The following is a 24853-nucleotide window of genomic DNA, read 5'->3' as shown; positions in this document are numbered from 1 at the left end:
CTAATGACCCAAATTCGAATCCTCGCCCTGACTAACATCATACATTTGTTTGAGATGGGTTCTATTGTATTTGGGCGGATGAGATGGTGCATTGGTAAGCTTTCTGCACTATGAATCTAATGACCCAAATTCTAATCCTGGCCCTGGCTAACATCATACATTTGTTTGAGATGGGTTATTTTGTATTTGGGCGGATGAGGTGGTGCATTGGTAAGCTTTCTGCACTATGAATCTAATGACCCATATTCGAATCCTCGCCCTGACTAACATCATACATTTGTTTGAGATGGGTTCTATTGTATTTGGGCGGATGAGATGGTGCATTGGTAAGCTTTCTACACTATGAATCTAATGACCCAAATTCGAATCCTCGCCCTGACTAACATCATACATTTGTTTGAGATGGGTTCTATTGTATTTGGGCGGATGAGATGGTGCATTGGCAAGCATTCTGCACGATGAATCTAATGACCCAAATTCGAATCCTGGCCCTGGCTAACATCATACATTTGTTTGAGATGGGTTCTATTGTATTTGGGCGGATGAGGTGGTGCATTGGCAAGCATTCTGCACTATGAATCTGTAGTGTCGTAGATGGGCCACGCTTACCGGCAGTGGTAGACAGGGCCCATCACAACTTCTACAAAGTGTCTCCGGAACCCATCACAAATCTAATGACCCAATTTCGAATCTTGGCCCTGGCTAATATCAGTGGAGAGTGATATCTGAACTGATCTTGGGCACTCACCCGACAATCACTCACCTGCACTGACCAACATGGTGAAGTATAAAAAAAAAACACTTTATGATTGACATGGTGTGCGGAGGCCTTCATCCAGCAGTGCAATAGGAAAGGACTGTAAATGAATAGGAATATTATGCTTTTGTATTTTCAAGTGTCATGAATCGAGTCAAGGAGGTGCTTGGAAATGTTTACATTTTCAACGCACGTGTGCATTTACCCGCATTTTGCACCGCTCCGCAAAACCAGGGGTGGACTCGTCGTGGAATTGAGCATTGCTGACAGCGGCGTTAATATTGCACGCTGACAAAAAAAGTGCTTTGTTCGGCAGAGATCCTCACCTTCCCCCGTTAGAAACGTGCGCCTTTACGTTTCTGTGTTGGTGATCTTAAGAAAAATGTGCGAATGTCTGCTGCATTGCAAGGGTGGCCAATGTGAGACCTCGTGTGCCCGCAACCGGTCCATCTTTACACATTAAGTCATCTGCTGCTGTGCAAAACATCTCGAGAGAAATGGACACATCTAAATTCAAACGCGTTTCCTGCGGTTTAACACGCAGGCTTTCGTGACCAATATCACCCATAATACAGGTTTTTTTGGTTTTGGGTTAGATCGCGTAAAAAATTTACCCGTAAAAACTAAGTTTTTCACTATAAATCCTTTATATGCGTGGCGGCTAGAGTCCTCTCGTCCTCTGGCTTGAGATGGCTGCCACCTATGGGTCAGATGATTGCCTGCCACCATTAAGCAATTGGTAATTAAATATAAAAAAAAAAAATTCTAAAAAGTGTAAAGTTATGGAAAAAAATTTTCACGAAAATAAATTGTTACGCACAACGAGTCTGTGTGCAAAATGTCAGCTCGATTGGATCACGGGAAGTGGGTTAAAAAACGACCGAAAGATTTGCACGGTCGTAAGCGCGCAAGCAAGCAAGCGAACTTAATATAAAGGATTTAAAAATATAAATGTGTCGTTAAACCTGCCACCACCCGACACAGCCAATTAGTAGGGTTTGTCACGTAAACAGAACGTGCCAATTCGTTACTAGTACAGCACACCGGTGTGTTGGAGAGCAACCTGTATTATGGACGATTCCTTTCATTCATTCATGCATTTATTTGCACAGGAAAGCCCTCACTGAGTGAGTCTCAAGGCCGTTTTTCAGGAGGGTTCTTCTAAATTTAATGGTGTTTTCCCAATTGAGTCGTTAAAATAAAGAGAGTTGTTCAAAATGTGTCAGGTTGGATCGTGTGTTGCCTACGACAGGGATCTTTAACGGGTGACCCTCAGAGTGGCCTCCTGGGAGATACGGCTTGCCGAGACACGGCAGAGAGACAGACAGAAGATAGACATGAGAGAGCTGTAGACAAAGAGATACAGGTTAATGAAAGAGAGATAAACCAGACGTGGAGTTGAGAGAGCTGGATACGACGGATACAGATCAGTGGTCACATGTACAGATGTTGCGACGTCACGACGCCACGTGACATTGTAACATCTGCACCGTGTTACGCTGTCGCGCCACGTGGTCCACTAGCGCACGCTAATTGTGTTACTTGCCCCCCCTCCTCCTCCCCACATCGCCTGGGGAAGTACAGCTGAAGAACCCAGGCACACGAGTCCCGTGTGCGTTGGTCGTGCTTTTGTCAAGTGCGGGACAGTTTTTTTTTTAAAATGAGACATTTCTTTTTGCAGGTACTCCGAAGTGGCCTAAAGAAGTCCTGGAGCCGAAGAGGGTGGATGAGGGAAGGTCCGTGGTGCTGCCCTGCAATCCACCCTTCGGACTGCCTCCTCCCATTATCTACTGGATGACGAGCAGTAAGGCCCCGCTGTCCGCTGCGTGACGAACAGGATTCACACAGGGACTAACACTTTTCCCGTGTTGAGTAAAAAAATAAATATTCTTTTTACAGAGGCAAAGAGCCTCTCTTTTCCAGAAGAAACATGGCCACAAATGATGGCTTCAATGAAGTGGCTTATCATTTATGTGGAAATGTAAAGCAAACAAACACTCTAAGCGCACGTTGATTCTAAATGTGGAGGGAAAAGCCCTCCGACCCAGAGAAAAATCCACGCGACCATGGGGAGAACACACAAACTCCAATAATACAGGCGTCAGCGTCGGGATCGAACTCACGACCTCTTGTATACCAGGCAAGGTAGTTAACATCTCGCCACCGTGGCGGATATGTGAAAAGGTTGGCTACGTGGACATTTATATTTATTTATTTATGATCGAGAGTACAAATACACAACGCAGACATCTTAGAGGGAGTCACAGGTTATGATCGTGTAACAGTCCAGAGGGATATTTGGACCTTTAATAAATTGACTTTTAGTTTACTGGGCACAGCTAAAGTGCACAATGCTTTGAACGTCGGGTAAAGCTTTACTTGCTTTCAAAGTAAAACTGCTGCTTTCCAGAATTGGACGTAGAGTGAAATGAGGAAAGCTCGAGGTCGGGTAGGGTGGGGAGGAGTGTGACTCACGGACCTGGTGTATAACGGAGGGGACATTTAGCGGCAAGCGAATTTGCGCGAGATTAAGAACACAATACTGTACGTGCAAGTGGTCGGATTTCTAAAACACCGCGAGAAAATGGTGGTTGACACTGCACCGGGTCTACCCACGCGCACATGACGGTTGTGAAAAATAGTTTACACGTAAAATTAAATTAGAAAGAGGAGCTGCTCACATGCAGCGGCAATGGCAATGCTTGTCTCTGACAGCTGCTCCGGTCATGTGTCCATGGCTCCTCGCTCCTCACCCCCCTCACCGCCGCATGACCGTTTCTGTCCCGCACCAGCGCTCGACCACATCCGTCAGGACCGCAGGGTGACGCAGGGGCTCAACGGCGACCTGTACTTCGCGAACGTGATTTCGTCGGACAGCCGAGAGGACTACACGTGCTACGCCCAGTTCAAGGCGTCTCGCACCATCATCCAGAAGGAGCCCATCAAGCTCCAAGTGAACCCGCGTGAGCAGCGCGTTCGTTCTCTTGCGTTCGCAAAGAAACGTCTGTCGGATTCGTTTTGTTGATATATATATACACGTACATACGATGGTAATTTCTGCGTAGCACCATTCTTAAAAAAGAATGCATCACGAAAACGCCGTGGAATTTTAACGCGCGCAGAATCCCCCTCCTACAGAGTCGCAGGGAAGTGCAGACGATGCGGGAAAGCGTCCCAGAACTGGCTTCAGCAATTGCCCGAGCTCTGTGATCCTACACTCGGGTTGATTTAAAAAACTATACATTTTTATTGAGGCGATGTATGCGGGCCCGTTACGTCACGCTGTGACGCACGTCCTACGCACCGTCAACATAAGCCAAACCGGTTAAGAGAAAGGAGGGGACATTGGGATGTTTGGTGAACTGCCATGGATGAGTGTCTATACATGTGGGAGGATATCTGAGTATCCGGAGATGACTCAAGCATCGAGGTGGAGGGGGGCGGGGTGGTATCACCACGTGTGTATGGGTGTAATAGCGAGCTGAGACTTTAAGTTTATCTTCGCTCAGTATATTTTATCGAAACCGAAATGGAAAGGCGATGAGCCTGGCAATGTCTTGCTCGCACGTTGCTGGCGGAATGACCTCTCTCTCGAGAGAGTTTTGTTGGCCTATTCCTCAATATTGGTCAGATGCCTTGGAAGAGGTGGGGAGTTACCCTCACTCTACCGCACCCCAAGCGACCTGCTGATAGATTCATTACAGTGAACCCATTAAAGCTGCTGGGTGGACAGAAGCAGGGAGGATCTAACAAACCCCTCGCACTAGAATCCTCACATTCTAATGTGAGGAGTTTGCCGGCGTTGTATTGCATCGCAAATCCTGACAGCGTGTTGGTTTTCCATCAACACCATCCAAGGCCATTCCATGCGTTGGTAATGTACGGTTGTTGTTTTGGCAAACTAGTATTTTGTGCGTGTTTGTGCCTAATTTATATCTCCCATCGGGCACGGCTATGAGAGTCCCGACGAAAACAATCAAATGCATTCAGGTTTCTGTCACCAGGCGGTTGATGTAACTGTGCAGCAGGCAGCGCTGTTTCCCAAAACAGTGTCCCTATCTCGGCGCTTCTGTACACGGGGTCCTCGGGACCCGCTCAACACCCACCTTCCTTACCGTGTCCAGAAAATGTAGTCCGTATAGATTAAATAACATGTATAAAATATTTCGATTTAAAGCTTTCGTGACTGCAGGGATTCATCTTCTTGGTTCTTTCGATAAAGTCACGTAGAATGGAATAAAAAAAATAATAAAAATTAAACATAATAAAATAATTCTCACGACGTTTCGGCCACAACGCAAGCATCCGTCTTCAGGTGAAGAACAGGTCTGTCGATAAGACAACGCAAGCAGCCGTCTCTGTCTTATCGACAGACCTGTTCTTCACCTGAAGACAGAGTCTGTCTCATCGACAGACCTGTTCTTCACCTGAAGATGGCTGCTTGCGTTGTGGCCGAAACGTCGTGAGAATTATTTAATTATGTATTATTTTTATTATTTTATTATTTACATTCTACGTGACTTTACCGAAAGAACCAAGAAGATGTATAAAACATTTTTTCGCAGTATGCCTACGTCGAGTGCAATGGCTGGCACACTGGACTTGTGGTGCAGAGGTCACCGGGTCACCCGCAGCAGTTTGATGCAATGGGGCAAGATTTTTATTTTTGTAATTTCGCCATCTGTGGCCCCCCCGAGATTGTTGCGCCCATTTGCAATGCGGTGAGGTGGCCGTGTGGGTACTCTCACCACTTCCTAGATGTCCGGCCAGAGTGGACAAGTAGGCCAAATACTCTCTCAAAGTTCCCTATAGCAGAGGCCCTTCTGGCAGCAGTGGCATGAGATGGAACTTGCAGGGCTGCACCTCTATCCGTTACTGTATCAAGATCTTGCATGAAACTATTCCGTGGTTCAGACCAAGCAACCTTATTTTTTATTCTTAATATCATGTTTCTTTTCGCTTGCATTTTTAAGTTTGCCATTATGTTATTTTTTACGTAGCCATTTTGCATGCTTTTGTTTACAGTTGCTGTTCATAATGATTCATTGGCAACTAATGTGGATGGGAAGCAGTTAGGTGGTGGTAAGTGTCCCTCGGAACTAACCTCGTGTTGATGTGTAGCTTTAACCACAACCTCACTTTGCTTTTAATCGTTTTTTTGCAAAACCGGTATATGTTGAAATTAACCTTGCACTGATTTTAGACGCTAACTTTGCCGTGGTGCGTGTTTACTCTGCTTATTTCTAGTGGCATATTAGGGATCTCCAGGGTGCCTATTAACAGAAAATATAATGTCACGTATTTATTTTGAGGGAAAATTACCAACGTTTTACTATTGATATTCAAATTTAAGACTGTCCATTAGGGAACAATATTGACATTATATTTGTGTAAGGGCTCCATGGAGTATCGTACAGTTTTGACGTCATTATTTACTCAATCTGTCTGGCCTCTCTATCTCTCTGCTATGAAGAAGTCCCATTTCCCACTTTCTATATGTTTTTTCTGTCTTAGGACCGTGTTATTCATACGTGTCAAATGTTTAGTTTGTGTTGATGCACCACTGCCAAACGAGTATCACGAATACATTTGACGTCTTAACATGTCGATTGAGTTTGTAAAGTGACTTATTCTTTTAAACGGTTTCAAAGACTGGGGAAAATAAATGATTATCTTTGTTTCTAAAATACCGTTAGTTCTGCCTTACTCCTTTGAAAAATGTATGGCACTCGCCACTTTGTCAAAACCTCGGTGGGATTGAAACTTGAGCTACGACCATGCCTGCATCCATCTGGTGTTTGTGGGATTTTCCTTTCGAGAAGCCCCACCGGACCATATGTCCGCACATTTTGTCGGAGGCAAAAAACAAAAACACACGGAGAAGAATTATATTTTCTGTCCGTAGACTGGACTTGAAAGAAATACATCGGGCGTGCATTCTCGCAATGCGTCCACCGAGAGTCTCGCGAATCCGTAATGCCGTTGTGAAAAAGAGAAAAAACGACGATCAAACAAATGTTTTACAACCATTTATGATTTTTTTTGTCATTTGAATTGGTGTACATTGACTAAGCACTCCACAGTCATGGAAAGCAGAGCGCCTAAATCACCGCGGAACATTGCTCTGTAAACTTTCTTGTGAATTGTAACGCGTCTCGTTGCTGACGCCTTTTCCAAATCAAATCGTTGCGTATTGTATCCCATACGAAATGAGGCCGACGTTGATCAAACGCGAACTTAATCTCACATTTATTCGTTCGTGTTTGATTTTTCAAGACGGCGGCGGTCATTTGTGGCCAAATCAGCTAAATTAATGCTTCAAGCTGCTCCAAGCCACTGGTATTGATCGGGGAGGCTAGAAGTGACAATGACAGCATGCAATCCCCGTTAGTGCTGGATCACGTAAGGCCTCGACCGCACGCTTAAACCCCCCCCCCCCCCCCCTCGTGTGTGTAAAATAAAGTACGTCATCACTATTCGTGAGCTTGCCTTCCTATGTTTTTTACATCTTAAAAAAAAACAACCCAAACAAAGTGAATTCTTGCGCAAAAGTGGATCTAGTCACTACTGAGCCAGTGGTGGAAACTCGACTACCCAGAGGGCCACCGCTGTCGACTTCCCCGCAAAGTGGTACCTATTTTATCGACCCTGGGAGTGAAGATGAGCCCAGCGAACCGCCAACCTTCGAAATTTTAACTTTTGCAACCTCTCCCATCGCGAGCCTCTCGATCTAACCCCGAGCCGCCTCACGGCTTGCCGACTTGCAAACGACGACCTTGATAATTTTCAGCGTGCCAACGCGCTGATGCCGCAGCTCCCGCCGCCACCGCCGCAGTTTCACCGCGGTGCCCCCCCCCCCCCCCCCCCCGCTTGTCTCCGGCAGGCCGCCTGCAAAGCCGTCCGGCCAGGATGCTCACCCCCCTTGGGAAGAGCAGCAGCAAGCACGCGCTGAGAGGGGACGACCTGCTCCTGGAATGCATCGCCGAGGGGCTGTGAGTGCCGGACCCCCCCATGCCCTCCCCATGCCCCCCCCCCCATGCCCCCCCCCACGCCGCCCCCCATGCCCCGCCATGCCCCCTCCCCCATGCCCCCTCCCCCATGCCCCCTCCCCCATGCCCCTCCCCCAAAGAGTATAAACAAACGAAAAATAAGAATTTCTAAAGAAATGAATTTTCAATCTGGATGAGGATGCGCACCGTGCGGCACAACAAACGGTGCGTCACGCGCTCCCTGGCGCTGCACGTTGGATTTGTGCGTTGAACTTCTTTCGCACTGCACGTAGCCAACGAACTCCGGTTATCCCCGTCGCAAGCGGATTTTGGCTCGCCGGCGAACAGAGACGGTCTCACCGCATCGCGCGCTTTCAGATGCGCTTTCTGCGGGCCGCGTGGAACGCTCTTCCTTCCGATGTGAGGAAGCCAATGGGAGCAGCACTTTTAAATCATCTAGATTAAAAACTCATTTCTTTCGAACTGCTTTTTGTGTTTAGTTTGTTGTCCTTCCCCCGCATCTACGATTAGCGCGGTTGGCTACGTATCTTGTAAAAGAAGTTTAACACACATACAAACGCTGAACTTTACCGCATTCACAATTATATTTGCTTTGCGTTGTGCGGTAAATGCGTTGGCTTTGGGTTATCCGTTGTGTACTGCCATCTGGTGGGTGCATATGCCAATGCAGCTGAGCAGGTTGACATTGACCGCGTGTGTTTGCCGTCCATCAGCAATGTCACGCGCCCGCTCTCCCGTCGGAGCCGGGAATCCAGGCATTGCATTGCGCGCTGTCTCGTGCTCCAGCTGCATGTGAACAGAGATTGGTAGATGCGTCAAGTAACGTGACCTTGTTTAAAGTGTGTTGGGGGGGGGGGGGGGTGACGGGTGGGTGGAGGTGCAGTGAATGTCAACTTTAAACGAATGTTAATCGCTAAACACAATTAGTGACGATGCCATCTGCTTGTGTAACGATCCTGTAGGAAAGGCTGTGACCGGCTTATTGCCTATTTGCCGAAAACAACATAAGTCAAAGTGGTTTCCTGCCCAAGTTGAGCATCTCCCGTTTACAGTTCTGAGCCAGCGGTGGACATTTCACATTTCTAGGGCTGGGTCCAGTCTCTCCATCGGACGAACCACTGCTGATGAAAACCAACAAAGCGGTTCCCTATTTTATCGATCTGATGGGCCGAGTCAGCCGTCAAGCAGGATGATTTGAACTCGCAGTCTTTTCCGGATGTGAGCCGCTCGCTCTGTCGATTATCCACTCGGTCAGGTGACGTAAAATAACGTACCAACATCTTTTTTACTTGACTATAAATATTTAGAATGGTGGGCTGAGCATTCAGCAAAGGTCGGGGGGAGGGGGGGAGTGGGGCAGCTACCTCCAACATCTCTCGTCTGAAGAGTTTATTTATTCACGCGTTCAACACAACGAATACACGAAAGCACAGCATCGGGGCGGTACACAGTGTCTGTATGGCCCGGCCTGAACTCGTGCAAACGTTGGGTGCCGCTAGTTGTTATCTTGGTAACGGCAGCAGCAGCAGCAGCACACAAGGGAAAGGAGGCACAAGAGAAAGGCAAACTGAAAGAGTGGCGGAGTGATGTGCGGTGAGTACACAGTGGGGTGACACGAGTCAACGAGAGACCAGATCTTCCTACAAACGATGAGCGATCACCGCTACAGAGGCCCAGAGGTGTTCAAGACTGGATATCGCCATTTCATCCATTGCCTCGGTTATTACGTCTTAAGGGTACCGAAGGGTGTCCGGCATAGATGTAATAACACGGTTGAATCATCATCACCATCATCATCACTAACGTTGTTGTCGTGAATTTGCTTGAGCCGACAGGCCGACGCCATACATCACTTGGCGCAAGTTGGACGGCAGCCTTCCCCAGGGGACGCTGAGCTTGGAGAACTTCAACAAGACTCTGCGCATCTCGCCCGTGTCGCTGAGAAACGCCGGCCAGTACGAGTGCACCGCCAGCAACCCCCAGGGCACCGACAAGCACGTGTTCGACGTCACCATCGACGGTCGGTCCCGATGCGTCGTGCTGCCGATACATCGCAGAGAGAGGGTAGGGGGGGGGGCGTCCGGCATAGCCGTTTGTTAACGGCGTCCGATTCTCGAGCTGCTCGATGCGTCGATGCCCAGCACGGGCAGGGCAGCGAGCGGTTTGTTAGTGAGGCGTGAGATGCTACACTGCATCTGACGCTTTATTGTTAGAGCCGGCGAGGGACCCATTGAGCGGCTCTGCGACAAGGACTGGCACAGCGCAAGACCTTCGGCAGTGACGGTGCAGCCCTCTTGCTTCCACCGTGCCACTTGCGCTTTGGAGGGTTCCAAGGTCAAGCGACGATTTGTCGGCGGTTGATAAAAATGAGTACCACTTTGCGGGTAGTCTCGAATGGCCGTCCCATGGAGAGAAAAATACTCCTGCCAGCGAAAGGCCGAGTATTCCACGACTGGATTAGGGACCACCAGCGCAAATTGACACCCTCCGTTGAGTAATCGAGCAGAGAGATACTCTGACCTTTCGTTTTGACTTCATTGTTGTTATTGCTGTCGTCATTGCAGCCGCTCCCTACTGGACATCGAAGCCGGAGGGGAAGACGGTTGTTCCAGGAGACGATGCCAACTTGTACTGCGAGGCGGATGGCAAACCCAAGCCCAAGATCCAATGGCTCATCAACGGCGTTCCTGTGGAAGGTGCGCTCATTGTAGTATTGAACTTCTTTTTCAACGTACGTAGCCGACTGCGATAATCGGAGGCGTGGTGGGAAATAGAACAAAGGAAGCACACAAAAGTAGCTGTTGTAAGTAAATTAGTTTTCAATATAGATTTAAAAGTGCACAACTCCAGTGCTTCCTAATCACGGAAGGAGGAGCGTTCCAGACGGCCGCAGAAGCACACGTGTAAGCGCGCGTTCTGGTGACCGTCTTTGTTCAAAAGCCAGCCCAAAATCCGGTCGCCCTATTGCATCGTGGGCCTTTGCAATAACTCTTCCAGTCGCCGTCATTTCCCATCAATTATACGTTGGGTGAGCACACCGATGGCGGCTGGCGTAGGGTTCGGGTGAATACCCGAGATAACAAATGACGGCGTGCCAGCCTTTTCCAAAACAAGTGGGGCCATTTCACTGCAGCATAGAGGTTCTAGTCTGAAATTTTCCCAATGTTGTCATGGACTTAATACCCCACAAAGCCACTGCCTGATTCCTCTACCCTTGCTGCGGACTTGGTCTACTCGATTGCTTAGTCTCTGCCACACTGTGTTCAGCCAATTCCACACTGCAGGTCACAACAACACACTCACTCAGCTCACTCACACTCTCACTCACCAAAGTGCACCTAGCATGGCACACGCGCCGCGGTGACGTCACCGACACCCCGTGGGTTAAACGACGGTTGTTGTTGTTGCTCGTGATTCGTAAACACGCGGAGCTAACGCCGTGTCGTTTGTTCTTCCCAGAGGTGCCGCACAACCCCAACCGCATCGTCAGGGGGGACCTCGTCACGCTGAAGCGGCTGCCGATTGGCGGCAGTGCCGTGTACCAGTGCCAAGCAACGAACAAACACGGCTCCTCGCTCGCCAACGTCTTCGTCAATGTGCTGGGTGAGCGAGCGAGAGAAAAAAGAACCCACCGCCGATCTCGTAGCTGTCAATTTACGCGGGTTCACCCCGTATTCTTGTACAGGGACATTGAGTTTTCGGGTCCATAGGGCGGACAGCCGGTTGCCCGATGAGGCGAGTGGCAATTAGTGGCGGAACGTCGTACTCAGTTTGTAAAAGTTGTGGCTTGGCTCTCCAACACACCGGCGTGCTGGACTAGTGACGAATTGGCACGTTCTGTTTACGTGACAAAACTCACTTATTGGCTGTGTCGGGTGGCGGCGGGTTTAACGACGCATTTATATTTACACGAACTAACTAAAAACCTCCATTATAGGGCCCTAGTCCTTTCTGCAGTCAGAATGAGCGTTTGCTCGACTCTGACTGACAGACTCACTCACGGATGAACAAATTAAGTTTCTCACGTGATATTAAATGTTGTTTAAAAAAAACAAGACAACGCCCACCCGCGCACGCTTTTTCTCACGTTTGTTTTTCAAAACCGGTGTCTTGCCCATTCGACATTTGTACGACAAGTCATCATTTACGCGTTGTGTGTGTTTTTGTTGTTGTTGTTATAATAGTTTTTTTTTATATTAAACAAGAGTGTGGCACAAAGCGCGAGCAACGGGGAGATGGGGGGGGTACAGATATTCCGCGGTATGTTGTGCGTGTTTGATATCGCGTGTCGCTACGTATGACATTACAGCCCTCTGATTACGTTGCTGGGTTGCACCGCACGTTGTCCGACGTCACATCTCGACGTTTCGCTCCATCGCGCTCGGAGCTTCTTCAGGAACACGTCGGAGAGAGAGGGGGGGGGGGGGCTGTACAGCAGAGGTCGCAAACGGGTTTTCATTCCTTACCCGTACCCGGCCGCACCAGGGTCGCAAACGGGTACCCGTACCCTACCCGATACCCGGCTACCCGTACCCGGCCGGGTATCGGGTAGGGTACGGGTACCCGATTGCGACCTCTGGGATGAAGCCATGTTGCAGGCGCGGGTGGGTTGATTCTAGGAACTTGAATTGTGAGAAGAGACGACGTTGGGAAATGAGTGACAAACGGTTACTCACCAGTGACTCACGGCCTACCCGTACCCGGCCGCACCAGGGTCGCAAACGGGTACCCGTACCCTACCCGATACCCGGCTACCCGTACCCGGCCGGGTATCGGGTAGGGTACGGGTACCCGATTGCGACCTCTGGGATGAAGCCATGTTGCAGGTGCGGGTGGGTTGATTCTAGGAACTTGAATTGTGAGAAGAGACAAGATGTTGGGAAATGAGTGACAAACGGTTACTCACCAGTGACTCACGGCCTACCCGTACCCGGCCGCACCAGGGTGGCAAACGGGTACCCGTACCCGGCCGGGTACGGGTAGCCGGGTATCGGGTAGGGTACGGGTATCGGGTACCCGGTTGCGACCTCTGCTGTACAGCGCAAGCGTGGAAACCCGCGCAAGCTGATGCGTACGACGTCGCTGGCCTTCTGTGTGTGTCTGCAGCGGTGGCCCCACTCATACAAACGGAAAACAACAAAGTTTACGAGGTGGTGGAAAACAAGGCGATTGCCCTGGAGTGCAAAGCGTTTGGCTCACCCAAGCCTGTGATGCAATGGTAAGAGACTCGGCATCACAATTAAGGATGCTGGCAATGCAATCCCTCGCCCCGATAATTCAACGAATTGCTATAATACAGGGTCATGGTTTGATTCAGGAATTGGCATTTCCCCCCCCCCCCCTTAATTTCACCATCTTGTTTGCATTGTTTAGCAATTCTTTCTGCGTTGTCTGCACAGTTGTATTCTCTGTACGTACCATGAGCATACATTTTGCATACAGTGCAATGTGTTCACTTTGTGTTCTGTCTCGAGATGGGTCGGAGGCACAATTCTCTCCTCCGTGTGTAGCCTTTGTCTTCCACTGCTCCCTTCATCTCTTCATATGTCCTGCCTTGGTGAACATCGCCAACGCGTTCACCATTCTTTTTCTTCCTCTCGGTCTCCTCCCAAAGAATGTCCCCTCGATCACCTCCTTCAATGAGCCATTCACGCTCACCACTGTTGATGTATACATCGTAAGCAATGCATTCGTTCATACGCGATTCGATGCGCGTATCTGTCGCGAGCGTAGAGTGTCAAAATGAATCGATGCATCGGCGCATTGTCGATGTCGGTGGTAGTTATGCATTCCTGTAATCCTGCACTGTGGAGGCAGTGAGGGCTGATGGATCACAACCCCCACCCCACTCTCTCCTCTGTGGGTATCGAGGTGTGATCCCTGGCTTGGGATAGAGTATTGCCCCCTCGCACGTGTGCGTTTTCTCCATGTGCTCCGGCTTTCTCTCACACGTATGAATGCTCACGAATGGGCTGAAAGCATCTTAATATACGGCGATGGTTGCGGCCGGCCCACCGGCTGGCTGCCTTGCAGCTTGTTCGTGGTTGCTCAGCGACTGTGAGATGCAATTTGCACTAACGACGACGACGACGCTCTATAAACCGAGCAATCGTTATCGCTGTACGCACCTTTCCGTTCTTCCTAGGTCCAAGGAGAAGAATGAAAATGTCGTCTACGCAAATGGAAACCTCTTCATCCAGAGGACCACCAAGCGCGACCAAGGGCTGTACACGTGCACTGCGACCAATGAGCTCAACTCGACGAGCATTCAAGCCAACCTCATCGTCAGAGGTGCGCGACTTGAGACACGGACAGCCCAGAGCCCGCTCCCTCCTCACTGGCTCTCCCAAAATGCTCGCTGGCTCTCAACGTGCGCCATTTGTGAAATTGTAACGCAAAATTACATTTTTTGCGTCTGGGTCTTTTCTTTTTTTTGTGCCCAGTTTTTTTATTCAAATTCTGCTCTTGATGCCACGCGACGAAATGGGATTTACATTCGGCAACTCCTGCAGACCTCTGCGCCGCCCCTTTGTGTTCGAGAATGATCCATTGGTGAGGATTTTGTTAAACTACTGTTTGAGATTCCTCCAAGTGTAAGTGACGGGTATTCAAACCAAAGGCGCGTCATGTCCCCACGAGCCCTGCTGCCACAGAGACGTTTGCCGCACGGCAGGCGAGTCGATAAAAAATACAAACAAATCCGAGTTGGAATTTGTCATGAATTACGTGAGAAACCAAAGCTACATATTTGTTGTTGATGCAGTCATTGCCAGACCCTTGGATCTGCGACACTTGAACTTAAGGACCCAGTTTCATCACAGCTAACCGAAACCTGGATTTGAACCCAGGATTTAAGCAGGGAAGGGTCAGGGCTCCTGATGCTGTAATGCAGTGGAACGACTTTCCAGAATTTTTGCACCAAATTTCACCAGTCGGGAATAGACGCTTGTGTCCTCGTTTCATGGTTATTGCATTCATGATCTCGGCTTGGAGAGGCCTTAATCCAGCAGTGAATTAAGCATGACTGTGAGATTGATGCAGTCATTGCCAGACCCTTGGATCTGCGACACTTGAACTTAAGGACCCAGTTTCATCACAGCTAACCGAAACCTGGATTTGAACCCAGGATTTAAGCAGGGAAGGGTCAGGGCTCCTGATGCTGTAATGCAGTGGAACGACTTTCCAGAATTTTTGCACCAAATTTCACCAGTCGGGAATAGACGCTTGTGTCCTCGTTTCATGGTTATTGCATTCATGATCTCGGCTTGGAGAGGCCTTAATCCAGCAGTGAATTAAGCATGACTGTGAGATTGATGATCTGAAACTGCCTGCGTATATCGCGTGTCAATGTTACTCAAAATCAGTCAACTGAAGTGCTTTAAGATATATCAGACACCAACACTTATATTCTGAATTTAGAAAATGTTGCACTTAAACTAGGGTCATTAATTTGTTTGCAAAGTAAAATTGAAATAAGGGAGTGAAATGAATCAGATTTGTAATGTTTGTATATGATTACTTTTTAAATTTGAGCTATTCAGGGAACATGCCCTAAAGACGCATGCTCGGCATGCTTCTGTAAATAGTTAAACAGTTTATAATTGCAATTCTCATTTGATCCAAGTATTTGTGAATGTTATACGAGTTTAATTACAGCCAATGGCATGACCCAATTTACCCAGACATTTTTCCTTGAAACTACCAAATTTGTCCGCTGCAGGGGTGATGCTTAATAAACAGAGGAGGGTCTCATCACAGTTGCTGCTCTGTCTAAAGTTGTTTCAGTGATGAGAGCTATTCACACATATATATATAAAAATGCAGCCAAGTAATGGAATTCATTTAAGATAATTCCTACAAAGGAGATGGTGCGATGAAATCGCAAATGCTGGGTGAATCGTTACATCAAAAGATTGTGAGAGATGGCAACGGCTTGGAGAGGCCTTCATCTAGCAGTAGATCGACCATGATGATGATGATGATGGGGAAATATTGTGAAAGTAGAGATGAATTCACGAGGAGTGTGTTGTCACCATTCAGATTTGGTTCGAGACTCAAGATTTTTTGTTTTTATTGTGGTAAATGCAGCGCCTCTGGTGGCTTGCAAGGTTTTGCGCGGACCCAATTCATGGGGAGGAAGAGCAATTTGAAAATAATCGGTTCTTGCATTCACCATTCGATTCATGTTTACGCAAGTGCTTTAAAAAAAAAGTTAATTGATGTGTTATCATATGCCTAGATATTGAGGAATGTAAGTAAGCTCAACAATCAGTCAAACTTTATTTCTTCGAAGGCACTTTTATGAAAACCAAGGCTTCCCCTTGGACGTAAAATGTATCTTGACTTAGAGCTTTCGTGACTGCAGGGATTCATATTCTTTGGGTCTTTCGGTAAAGCCACGTAGATAGAACAAATAATAAAAATAACAACGATATCACGACGTTTCGATCGCAACACAAGCAATCATCATCAGGTGAAAAATATAGCGGGAGAGCTGCTGAGAATATTTTCTCACGTCGTGATGTTACCGAAAGACCCAAAGAATATGTAAAATGTATCCTCCATTAAAATGTTAAAACCACGCAATTAAAATAGCAAGCAGGTTAATCGGCAACCATTAAGTTTGTAAAATGCATTTACTTTTCACCTGGAAAAGCGAAGCTTAACTGATTCATTTTAAGTTCTCTTTTTAAAACAATTGGACAGTCGGGCAGTCCCTCATCCGACGAGGAAGGGAATTCTACAGGGCAGCAGCCATGCAAGCAAAGCACCAAGATCCCAGAAGTTTACAGTCGGACCCCAGGGACCAGGCATGTTTAGTGATTGCTCATCGGTGGATCGCAGATTTCTCGGTCAGGGTACCGACCTTGAGGGCGGCGTATGACATCCCAGTCCTGATGGTGACAACATTATCTGTGAAGGACTTGAGATAACTCGTCACATCCATCTTGTTGTGACAGTGCGTCCACCTGACCGGACACTGATTTGCGCGCATACTGAGCTGGTTCATCCTGCATAGCACTTCGCGATTTACAGTTATTGAGCGGCAATCATATATATCTATACACATCTTAGCCAATCGGCAGGTCGTGTGTGGTGGAGTAGAGTGTGAGTGCTTCTAGCTCTTTCAAGACATATGGCCACCAGGGAAGAGTAGGCAAAATACCCTCTTTGGAGGCTCATCTGCCAGCAGTGGCATGAGGAACGTCATTGCAGTGCTCCCACTTTAGCTTTAACTATACCCGCACATAATGCACGCATTAATATGTTGCGTACGCATATGCACGTACACATTTGTACGTCAGCGAGAAACCAAATTGCTCCGCATATTATTATGGCTTGTGTTAAAGTGTCAAGAGCCCATAAGGGATGAACAGCAGCTACTTCAGCAGGATTCCTAATGAGGTTGTGACCACTCTGTTTATTGTTTCCCACTTGGCTCGAAGCCAGGCCCACAGGAGCCCCATTGCCCCCCCCACACACAAATTCACGTGGCACGCAAAGTCCTGAAACGGACGCCAGCTTGCGCTGAGAAAGGGGTGTCTGTCATAGTGCAGTAGTAGGTGCATGTGTGTGTGTTGTGGGGAGCGGTGGTGTCGCGGTCTTGCACGCTGCGCTACGAACCCGGCGGCCCGAGTTCGATTCCCACTCACGGCCAACATCGGTGAAGGATATCTGAACTGAACTTGGACCCTCCTCTAGGTCGACTCAGCCTCAAATTAGTACCCGGTGCGGTGTTTTAAACATTGGCACTCGAGAGACAGAGGTGGCCGGGCGTGGTGCTGGCCAATCACCCCCTCGTGTGTTGTGCTGACCTTCGTAGGTGCTCGCTAACAGCACTTGCCCCAACAGTCTGTTCCAGGATATATAGGAAATCTTTGTCTTTGTATGTCTGTCTGTTTGTTGAACTTGTTTCGCACTGTACATCGCCAACCATGTTCATCAGAGTTGCGGGGGGGGGGGGGTCAACAAACTAAACACACACAAAAAAACAGTTCTCAAGAAATCAGTTTTCAATGTAGATTTAAAAGTGCATAGCTCCAGTGGCTTCCTAATATCGGGAAGGAAGAGCGTTCCAGACGGCCGCAGAAGCGCGTCCGAAAGCGCGCGGTTGCGGTGTCCGTCTTTCTTCGATGGCGAGTAACATCAACCGCGAGCTTCTTGCGTCACGCCGTGCACAGATCTCTCTCTCTCTCTCTGCGTTTTGATCGGAGGCAATGAGTGGACATGCACCCAGACTGAGCACTGATCTAGCTCGCTCACTCTTCATAGTTTGGATGGTGTCGTTAACCTGTTTTCTAATCCACGCGCTGCTCTTTCTGTATCTCATTTCAATTCCAAGCATGCATGTCTCCGCTTCTGTGCATATTTTCAGCGCTCATTCAACCACATGCGATTCATAACAGGATCCCAAACATCGTGAGTTAATGGTCTAAGCCCAGTCATCAATGACTGCATATATATGTATCAAAAAAGCAATAAAATTTGCTTTTTCACTTAATTTGACAAAATTCCAGCTCTCATAATTAAAATAATATCGGTTTGCCTGCCAAGTGACGGCATTCTTGTGTAGTAGGGTGTGTGGGAAAGTGCACCAGAGGAGATCCTGAAGGGCACCATGGCTGTGAGATGTTAGCCACCTCGCCTAGTATACAGGAGGTCGTGGGTTCGATCCCGAACCTGATGCCTGCTGCTGTATATTTGGAGTTTGCATATTCTCCCTGTGGTCGCGTGGATTTTTCGCCGGGTCTTCCGTTTTTTTCCCTCCACATTTAGAAACAAAACACTCGTTTAGAGTTGTTGGCTACCGCTATGAATTTGCACGCGACGAGCCACTTCGTTGCGCTATCGTTTGTGGCCACGTTCGCTTCTGAAAAAGAGCCGTACAGCTCAGTGGGGGCCTTACCTGGTCAAATGAACAAAACATTTATAGTTAACAATTAAATAGATCAACACGTAATCTATCCGGCCGACGAGGGCTACTGCTGCTGCGCAGAGTAAACGTTCCGTTCGACGCGGGGCCACGCGGCGTTCTCGCCACCGCAGACGCTACGAGGATCGAGCCGATGGCGTCTCTGCGGGTGGAGAGGCTCAAGGACGCTCGGTTCGTGTGCAACGTCTCCTCCGACGAAAACCTCAGCCTCAACGTCTCCTGGGAGAAGGACGGCGCGGCGCCGATCGTCAGCAGCAGGCAGGTTCCGCACATCGCGTCGTTTCCAGCTGGTGGTTCTCAACCGAGAGGCGTGCAGGCGTGGTATATCGAGAAATGTTCCCACTGGGGGCAGGCGAGGCGATTTACAAATGCGTGAACTTGCGTCACGCGCGCGAGGCATTGGTGACTAATCGCGTAAGAATCTGCCATCGTGAAATAACTGCGGTGACATTTTAAAGTCAGATGGTAGCCTAGAATGATGTAAAATGCCTTTTTCTAAACTCGTCGATCGTAAACAATGGCGGTCTTCAAGAGTTACCGGCGAGCGCAAGCGAATGACGTCGCGCGTGCAAAGCGCCCGCTGGGTTTGGTTTGATTCGCTTGCGGTTACCAGCCGGTCAAGTACACCTCACGAAATGAACAAGTGGGTAAAATATTGACGTTTATTATGCATGCAATCATTTCTCAGAACCATCTTGGGTCAGGCAAGGGTGCACTCGGTGGAAACACAATTCAAGAAGGGGTTACAGTAGCCACAGCAAGCTTCTCTTTAGCTACTTGCTCTACGTATGTTGAACTTATTTCACGGTGTACGTAGCCAACCGAGCTAATCGAAGGTGCGGGAGGGGAATGGTCAACAAACTAAACACAAAAAGCAAAAGCAATGAGTTTTTAATCTTGATTTAACAGTACATCGCTCCAGTGGTTATGTCATATTCTGCCATGGTGGTGCAACGGATAGCGTCACGGGAATTGCAATCCAGACGGTCGCTAGCCCAGTCTCCTGGCATGGCAGTTTCAACAACATGGAACATTTCTCGATATCCACCAACTTCTGTCCACCCAGCAGGATGCACGGTGTCGTTGGGATAAGTCTGGGTACTTCCTGCTCTTCGAAGGCATCTGGCCAACGTGGAAGAGGAGGCCAAGCACCATAGTACAGAGTTAGCCTGATAACTTTAATCTAAATTGTCTTATGGTTGTTATTGTTTGACTTGCATCCCACTGGGATTTTTGCACACAGCGTTGAAATGCGGTGTTTTTTTCTGGAAGACTTTGCTGTTTTTTCCTGGATTTTTCTGTTTGCGTGTAGTCACTTTAAGATGTTTCTTGTTCATGTGTTTGTTTTGTTGCGGTTGCACCCGAGTCAAGTGCCGCATGGCTCACAGGGTTACACCTAAATAATTGAAACTGAAAACTGAAACTGAAAATTTTAGGGTCTCTTTTAAGGTCCCTCTTTTGGAGGCTCCCCTGCCAACCCATTAGACGGGCACCCTTCGCCTCCCCGCTGACACGCACCGAGTCCCGTGCAGGGTGGCGGTGGACGGAGGCGTGCTCACCATCGAGGACGTCACCGAGGAGGACGGCGGCGTCTACACCTGCTTCGCCGAGACCTCGCTCGACCGACACTCCGCCTCGGCCAGCCTCACCGTGCTCGGTACGCACGCCGACGCTTGCACGCGCGCGTGCGTGTACGTTGAACTTCTTTCGCGCCCTACGTAGCGAACCGTGCTAATTGTGCTAGTGGCGAGGTGTTATCTGCCTCGCCTGTTATGCAGGAGGTCGTGGGCTCGATCCCAACCCTGACGCCTGCTGTAGATTTGGAGTTTTCGTGTCTCTCTCTTCTCGTGGCCGCGTGGATTTTTCTCCGGGTCCTCAGGTTTTCCCCTTCGCATTTAGAATCAACGTGCCGTTGAGAGTATTTGGCTGATATCAATGTCCACGTGATAAGCCACTTGAGCGATTGTCTGTGCCCAGGTCCGCTTCTGAAAAAAGAGCTACATAGCTCGGTGGGCCTTAGCTGGTAAAATAAATAAAAGGTTATTTTTAGTAATAGTTTATAGTCTAAGTGTAGTTTTAGTTTAATCGGAGGTGCTGCTTGCCACTGCCTCGCCGTATATATCGTCTCTCTCCAGATTAGTACGACAGTCTGTCCGTTTAACGTGTCCGTGACGTAAATTGTCATTTCGCTATGCACATTTAGCGAACACATAACAAAAAGTAAGAACAACAACAACAAAAACCTCACCACATTTGTCAATAATAATACCGCCTTAAAATTACTAAGTACGTCATGCACGACATTTCGGAAAATGGCACTTCTTCACAGCACATGGAGTGACCAAAGGGATAGGTTTATTTGTTGTAGTACGGAGTTAGAATGATGGCCTTAATCTAAGTTGTCTTGTGGTTGTTGTTGTTGTTTGACTTGCATCCCACTGGGATTTTTGCACAGCGTTGGTGTACGGTGCTTTTTTTCTGGAAGACTTTGCAGTTTTTTCCTGGATTTTTCTGTTTGCGCTCAGTCACATAGTCACTTTAAGATGTTTTCTTGTTCATGTTTTTGTTTGTTGTTTGTTGCGGTTGCACCCGATTCAAGAGCCGAATGGCTCACAGGGCTATACCAAATAAATGAAACTGAAACTGTGTGCGTGCACCACTGTAATTGGACTATGATCAGTCGAAACGTGTTATTGAACGCTGATTTAAGCAGTCGTCTTTCCTCAAGAGTTTTTGCCCCTCTCTTAAAACTCACTTGTTTGGTTCCATCTTAATCTTCTCATTCACATGGCTGTCACTCATGAACCCCGTTCATTCAATCCATCATCATTTACCATCATCAATTTCGCGCTTTCGCCGAATTCACACACCATTGCTCCCTCCCATACATTTCATTCACCTCATCTCTACCGTCGCATCCACGCGAAGCGCTGTTAATTCCACTGTGAAGTGCTTGGTTAAGGCGCTTTATAAACAACGTGAAGATAAGGTACGTACGTGGAACGTTTTCGATAACTCACGTGACGCCGTTGTTTTAGCTCCGGTTTGAAACGTGTTCACCGCTCGACTTCATTCACTTTGCTTTTGTCATTTCGATCACCCCCCCCCCCGCAACTCCTCCACGTTCACTCGAGCAAACGGAGGCTTAATCCCCGGCGTAAACAACGACCGTTCTGTTGTTTTCTTGTTTGTTTCGTTTCTTCTCTTCCTCACGAGCAGACCGGCCGGCCGCCCCCGCGCAGCTCACCCTCTCTGACCTGGGCGATCGCAGCGTGGAGCTCCAGTGGGCTCCGGGCGACAGCCACAACAGCCCCGTCTCAGGTGCGGCTACTCTTGCCGCACGCTCTTGCCAGCGGTTACGAACGCCCTCCCCCTCCCCGCTCCCCCGAATCAAAATGTGGTCTCTCAGGATCTCGGAGGCGGTAACTTTGAACTTCGCGGCTTCAGTCATGGCAGCAGCGACAGATGCGGATTCGTTGATGGTGCACCGGATGGAAAAATGAGTAACTCCCCGGCAGTGTGCAACTGCGGTCACCAGCCAGAGCAGACCGTGGAAGTTATATAACGAGTCCGATTCGCACGTTTTTATATCTATATAAAGGAGGACGCATCGTCACCGCGATACACTCCGCTGCTCCTGAGCGCAAATTATCTGGCTCGACCATCTCAATGTAAAATTACATCAACAACATCGACCAGAAGACGAAGGAGCACAAGGTGACTCCCGTTTAGCAGTTATCTCTGAATGCACCTGATCTCATCAAGTACCCTCGTTTAACACTGTAGTCAGAGCAAATGGTGTGATACTGTCAGGGCATGTCTTGGAGGTCACGTGCCTCCTGTGCAGCAGCAGTGGTAGAAAGCATTGGCGAAGTGTGGTGGCATAGACGGCTTTGACCTTGATGACCTGTTGATCTTGTGTATGTGTGCATGTAGAGAGCGGTAGTGTAACGGTTAGCGCGCTGCGCTACGAACCCGGCGACCCGAGTTCGATTCCCGCTCACGGCCAACACCGTTGACGATTGTCTGAACCGGATGAGGGTCCTCCCCTAGGTCGAATCAGCCTTAAAAGAGCACCTTGCACGGTGTTTAAACATCAGCATTGCGGTGTGGCAAAGGCGGTCCGGGGACGTTGCGCCGGCTACGCCAAACCCCCTCGGGCACTGCGCCGGACTTCATAGGTGGTGCCCGCCGCCAACATTAGCATTCCTCTCAACACGCTGGCCGGTGGGGCATCGTTTTCTCCTGGCACGCAGGTGTGACGGTCCAATTCGAGGAGGACAAGCACCGCCCCGGCGATTGGCAGACGCTCGACAACTTCACGGGCGACGTGAGCTCGGCCAAGCTGCAGCTGCGTCCGTACGTGAACTACCGCTTCCGGCTGATCGCGCACAACGAGCTGGGACCGAGCAATGCCAGCGAGCCCTCGGAGCGATACTTCACGCCGCCGTCCAGTAGGTATCCGCGACCATCAACAAAGACAAACACGGCACGGCGAAGCATCGCTCGCGCCAGCCAGCTTCGTCTGCAGCAGCAGCAGTTTCAACGGCAACCACGCGGCAGTGCAGCCGGTTTCATCGTCTGCGCGTGTATGTTGAACTTCTTTCCAACCATGCTAATTGGAGGTGCGGGGGAAGGACAACAGGCTACACGTGAAAAGCGGTTAGAAAGAAATGAGTTTTCAATTTAGATTTAAAAGTGCACAGGCTCCAGTGGCTTCCTAATATCGCAAGACAGAGCGTTCCAGAAGCGCAACTGAAAGCGTGCGATGCAGTGACCGTCTTTGTTCCATGACTAGCCAAAACAAAAAAACACATTATTATCATCATCATCATCTGCAGCAGCAGCAGAATTATCAGTATTATCATCATCGCTGTCATTTATTATGCGATATTACACTAGTATGAAACAAGTCTGTTTAACAAACACTAAAAACAGTGCCAACAATGTCCACATCAGCCTCATCAGCAGCAGCAGCCTTATCTGTAGCTGCAGCGGCATTAATAACATTGCCAGCATCGTCAGCGTTGCCAACAGCATTGCGATGATGATTATGATTGGCATTGGCAACAGGAGCATCTAAATTAGCATTGTCTGCAGAAGAAGCTTCGGTAGAAATATCAACACTATCAATAGGGTCGGCATGGTCATTGTCATCATCGTCATCATGATTGGGCATATTCATGGCTGTGAGGTTGTTAACACAATGTTCGGTTTGATTGCCATGAGATGAACACCCCATTGGCAGTGAGCTACCATCGAGCGTGGACAATGAGAGGCACCTGAAGGGACCTCCGAAGTTTACTTTGATTTGTTGCACGGATGATGGTCCCGTTTAGCCAGCTGCCTGGCTATATCACGCTGCGATCGTCGCGGTCGGAGATCCCCGGGGTGCTGCGTGAGCACAGCAACGACACAAACAAAAGACGAAAAAAAAACATCGACACGTTGCAGAGAACGAGCACAGAGCAGAGTCCTTGAGGAATATCGCACAACTAACAAACGAGGTATATGAACCTTATGGCGGGACCCCGGGGTCCCGAATAAATGAAAGTCAAAATCGTAATTAGGTTATTTATTTTTGGCGACTCCGTCTCACCGCGCACATAAACGCCGCGACCCGCCTGGCGCAGATCATTCTGTTGTCGTGTCGTCCAAGCGTAGCAGCGAGGACGAATGCGCAGAAGAAACAAAACTTTGAAACTGTGATTAGCGCATCGTGTAGAGCTCGTCGATAGGAATAGATTGCCGTATCGTTCGCCTTCAACAGACATATAATGACGTCGCAACGCAGTTTATGCGAGAGCCGGGGGGTTATGGGACCCCGGGGTCCCGCCATAAGGTTAATATGACGGCCGTTCACGAAATACACATTAATTAAAATAAAATTAAAACTGCAAAAAAACAATACGACACCAAGAGTTGCCATTAAAAGAAGTTAGGTACGGGTGCCAGTGCCAGTAAGCTCTGCATTTTAGCCTAACGTTGCCATGAAGGACACGCGGATCGAAAAAGACAGCGCAAAACACGTGGGAGCAAGAGGCACCGGAGGAAAAAAGTTAGACACAGGCACAAGTAAGTACTGTGAGTTTTGGTCGAACAGGGGAGTAAAGAGGGGGGGGGGGGTGAAGGGAGGGAGCCAAGCTGAAGGTG

The 24853-nt window shown here is 48.7% G+C and overlaps 1 protein-coding gene across 2 annotated transcripts in view; it reads left to right on the top strand.

Moving 5' to 3' along the window:
- Nucleotides 1–24853, top strand: part of LOC144731718 (neuronal cell adhesion molecule-like) — a 106795-nt gene that overhangs the window by 57709 nt on the left and 24233 nt on the right. Inside the window, exons 5-17 of one of the 2 annotated variants that reach the window (XM_078612905.1) lie at nucleotides 2439–2561; nucleotides 3550–3720; nucleotides 5783–5839; nucleotides 7641–7749; nucleotides 9603–9787; nucleotides 10332–10463; nucleotides 11227–11370; nucleotides 12874–12985; nucleotides 13913–14058; nucleotides 18814–18958; nucleotides 20233–20357; nucleotides 21920–22021; nucleotides 22957–23154. In XM_078612905.1, the coding sequence (XP_078469031.1) occupies nucleotides 2439–2561; nucleotides 3550–3720; nucleotides 5783–5839; nucleotides 7641–7749; nucleotides 9603–9787; nucleotides 10332–10463; nucleotides 11227–11370; nucleotides 12874–12985; nucleotides 13913–14058; nucleotides 18814–18958; nucleotides 20233–20357; nucleotides 21920–22021; nucleotides 22957–23154 (1749 nt within the window). The remainder of the gene's footprint in view (nucleotides 1–2438; nucleotides 2562–3549; nucleotides 3721–5782; nucleotides 5840–7640; nucleotides 7750–9602; nucleotides 9788–10331; nucleotides 10464–11226; nucleotides 11371–12873; nucleotides 12986–13912; nucleotides 14059–18813; nucleotides 18959–20232; nucleotides 20358–21919; nucleotides 22022–22956; nucleotides 23155–24853) is intronic. The other variant, XM_078612906.1, reaches the window with a different exon arrangement.

This window comes from Lampetra planeri, chromosome 40 (genome assembly GCF_965212315.1).
Source record: "Lampetra planeri chromosome 40, kcLamPlan1.2.h2, whole genome shotgun sequence".
Taxonomy (NCBI): domain Eukaryota; kingdom Metazoa; phylum Chordata; class Hyperoartia; order Petromyzontiformes; family Petromyzontidae; genus Lampetra; species Lampetra planeri.
The sequence above is the reverse complement of the archived record's forward strand: the minus strand, read 5'-3'. Positions and strand labels throughout refer to the sequence as shown.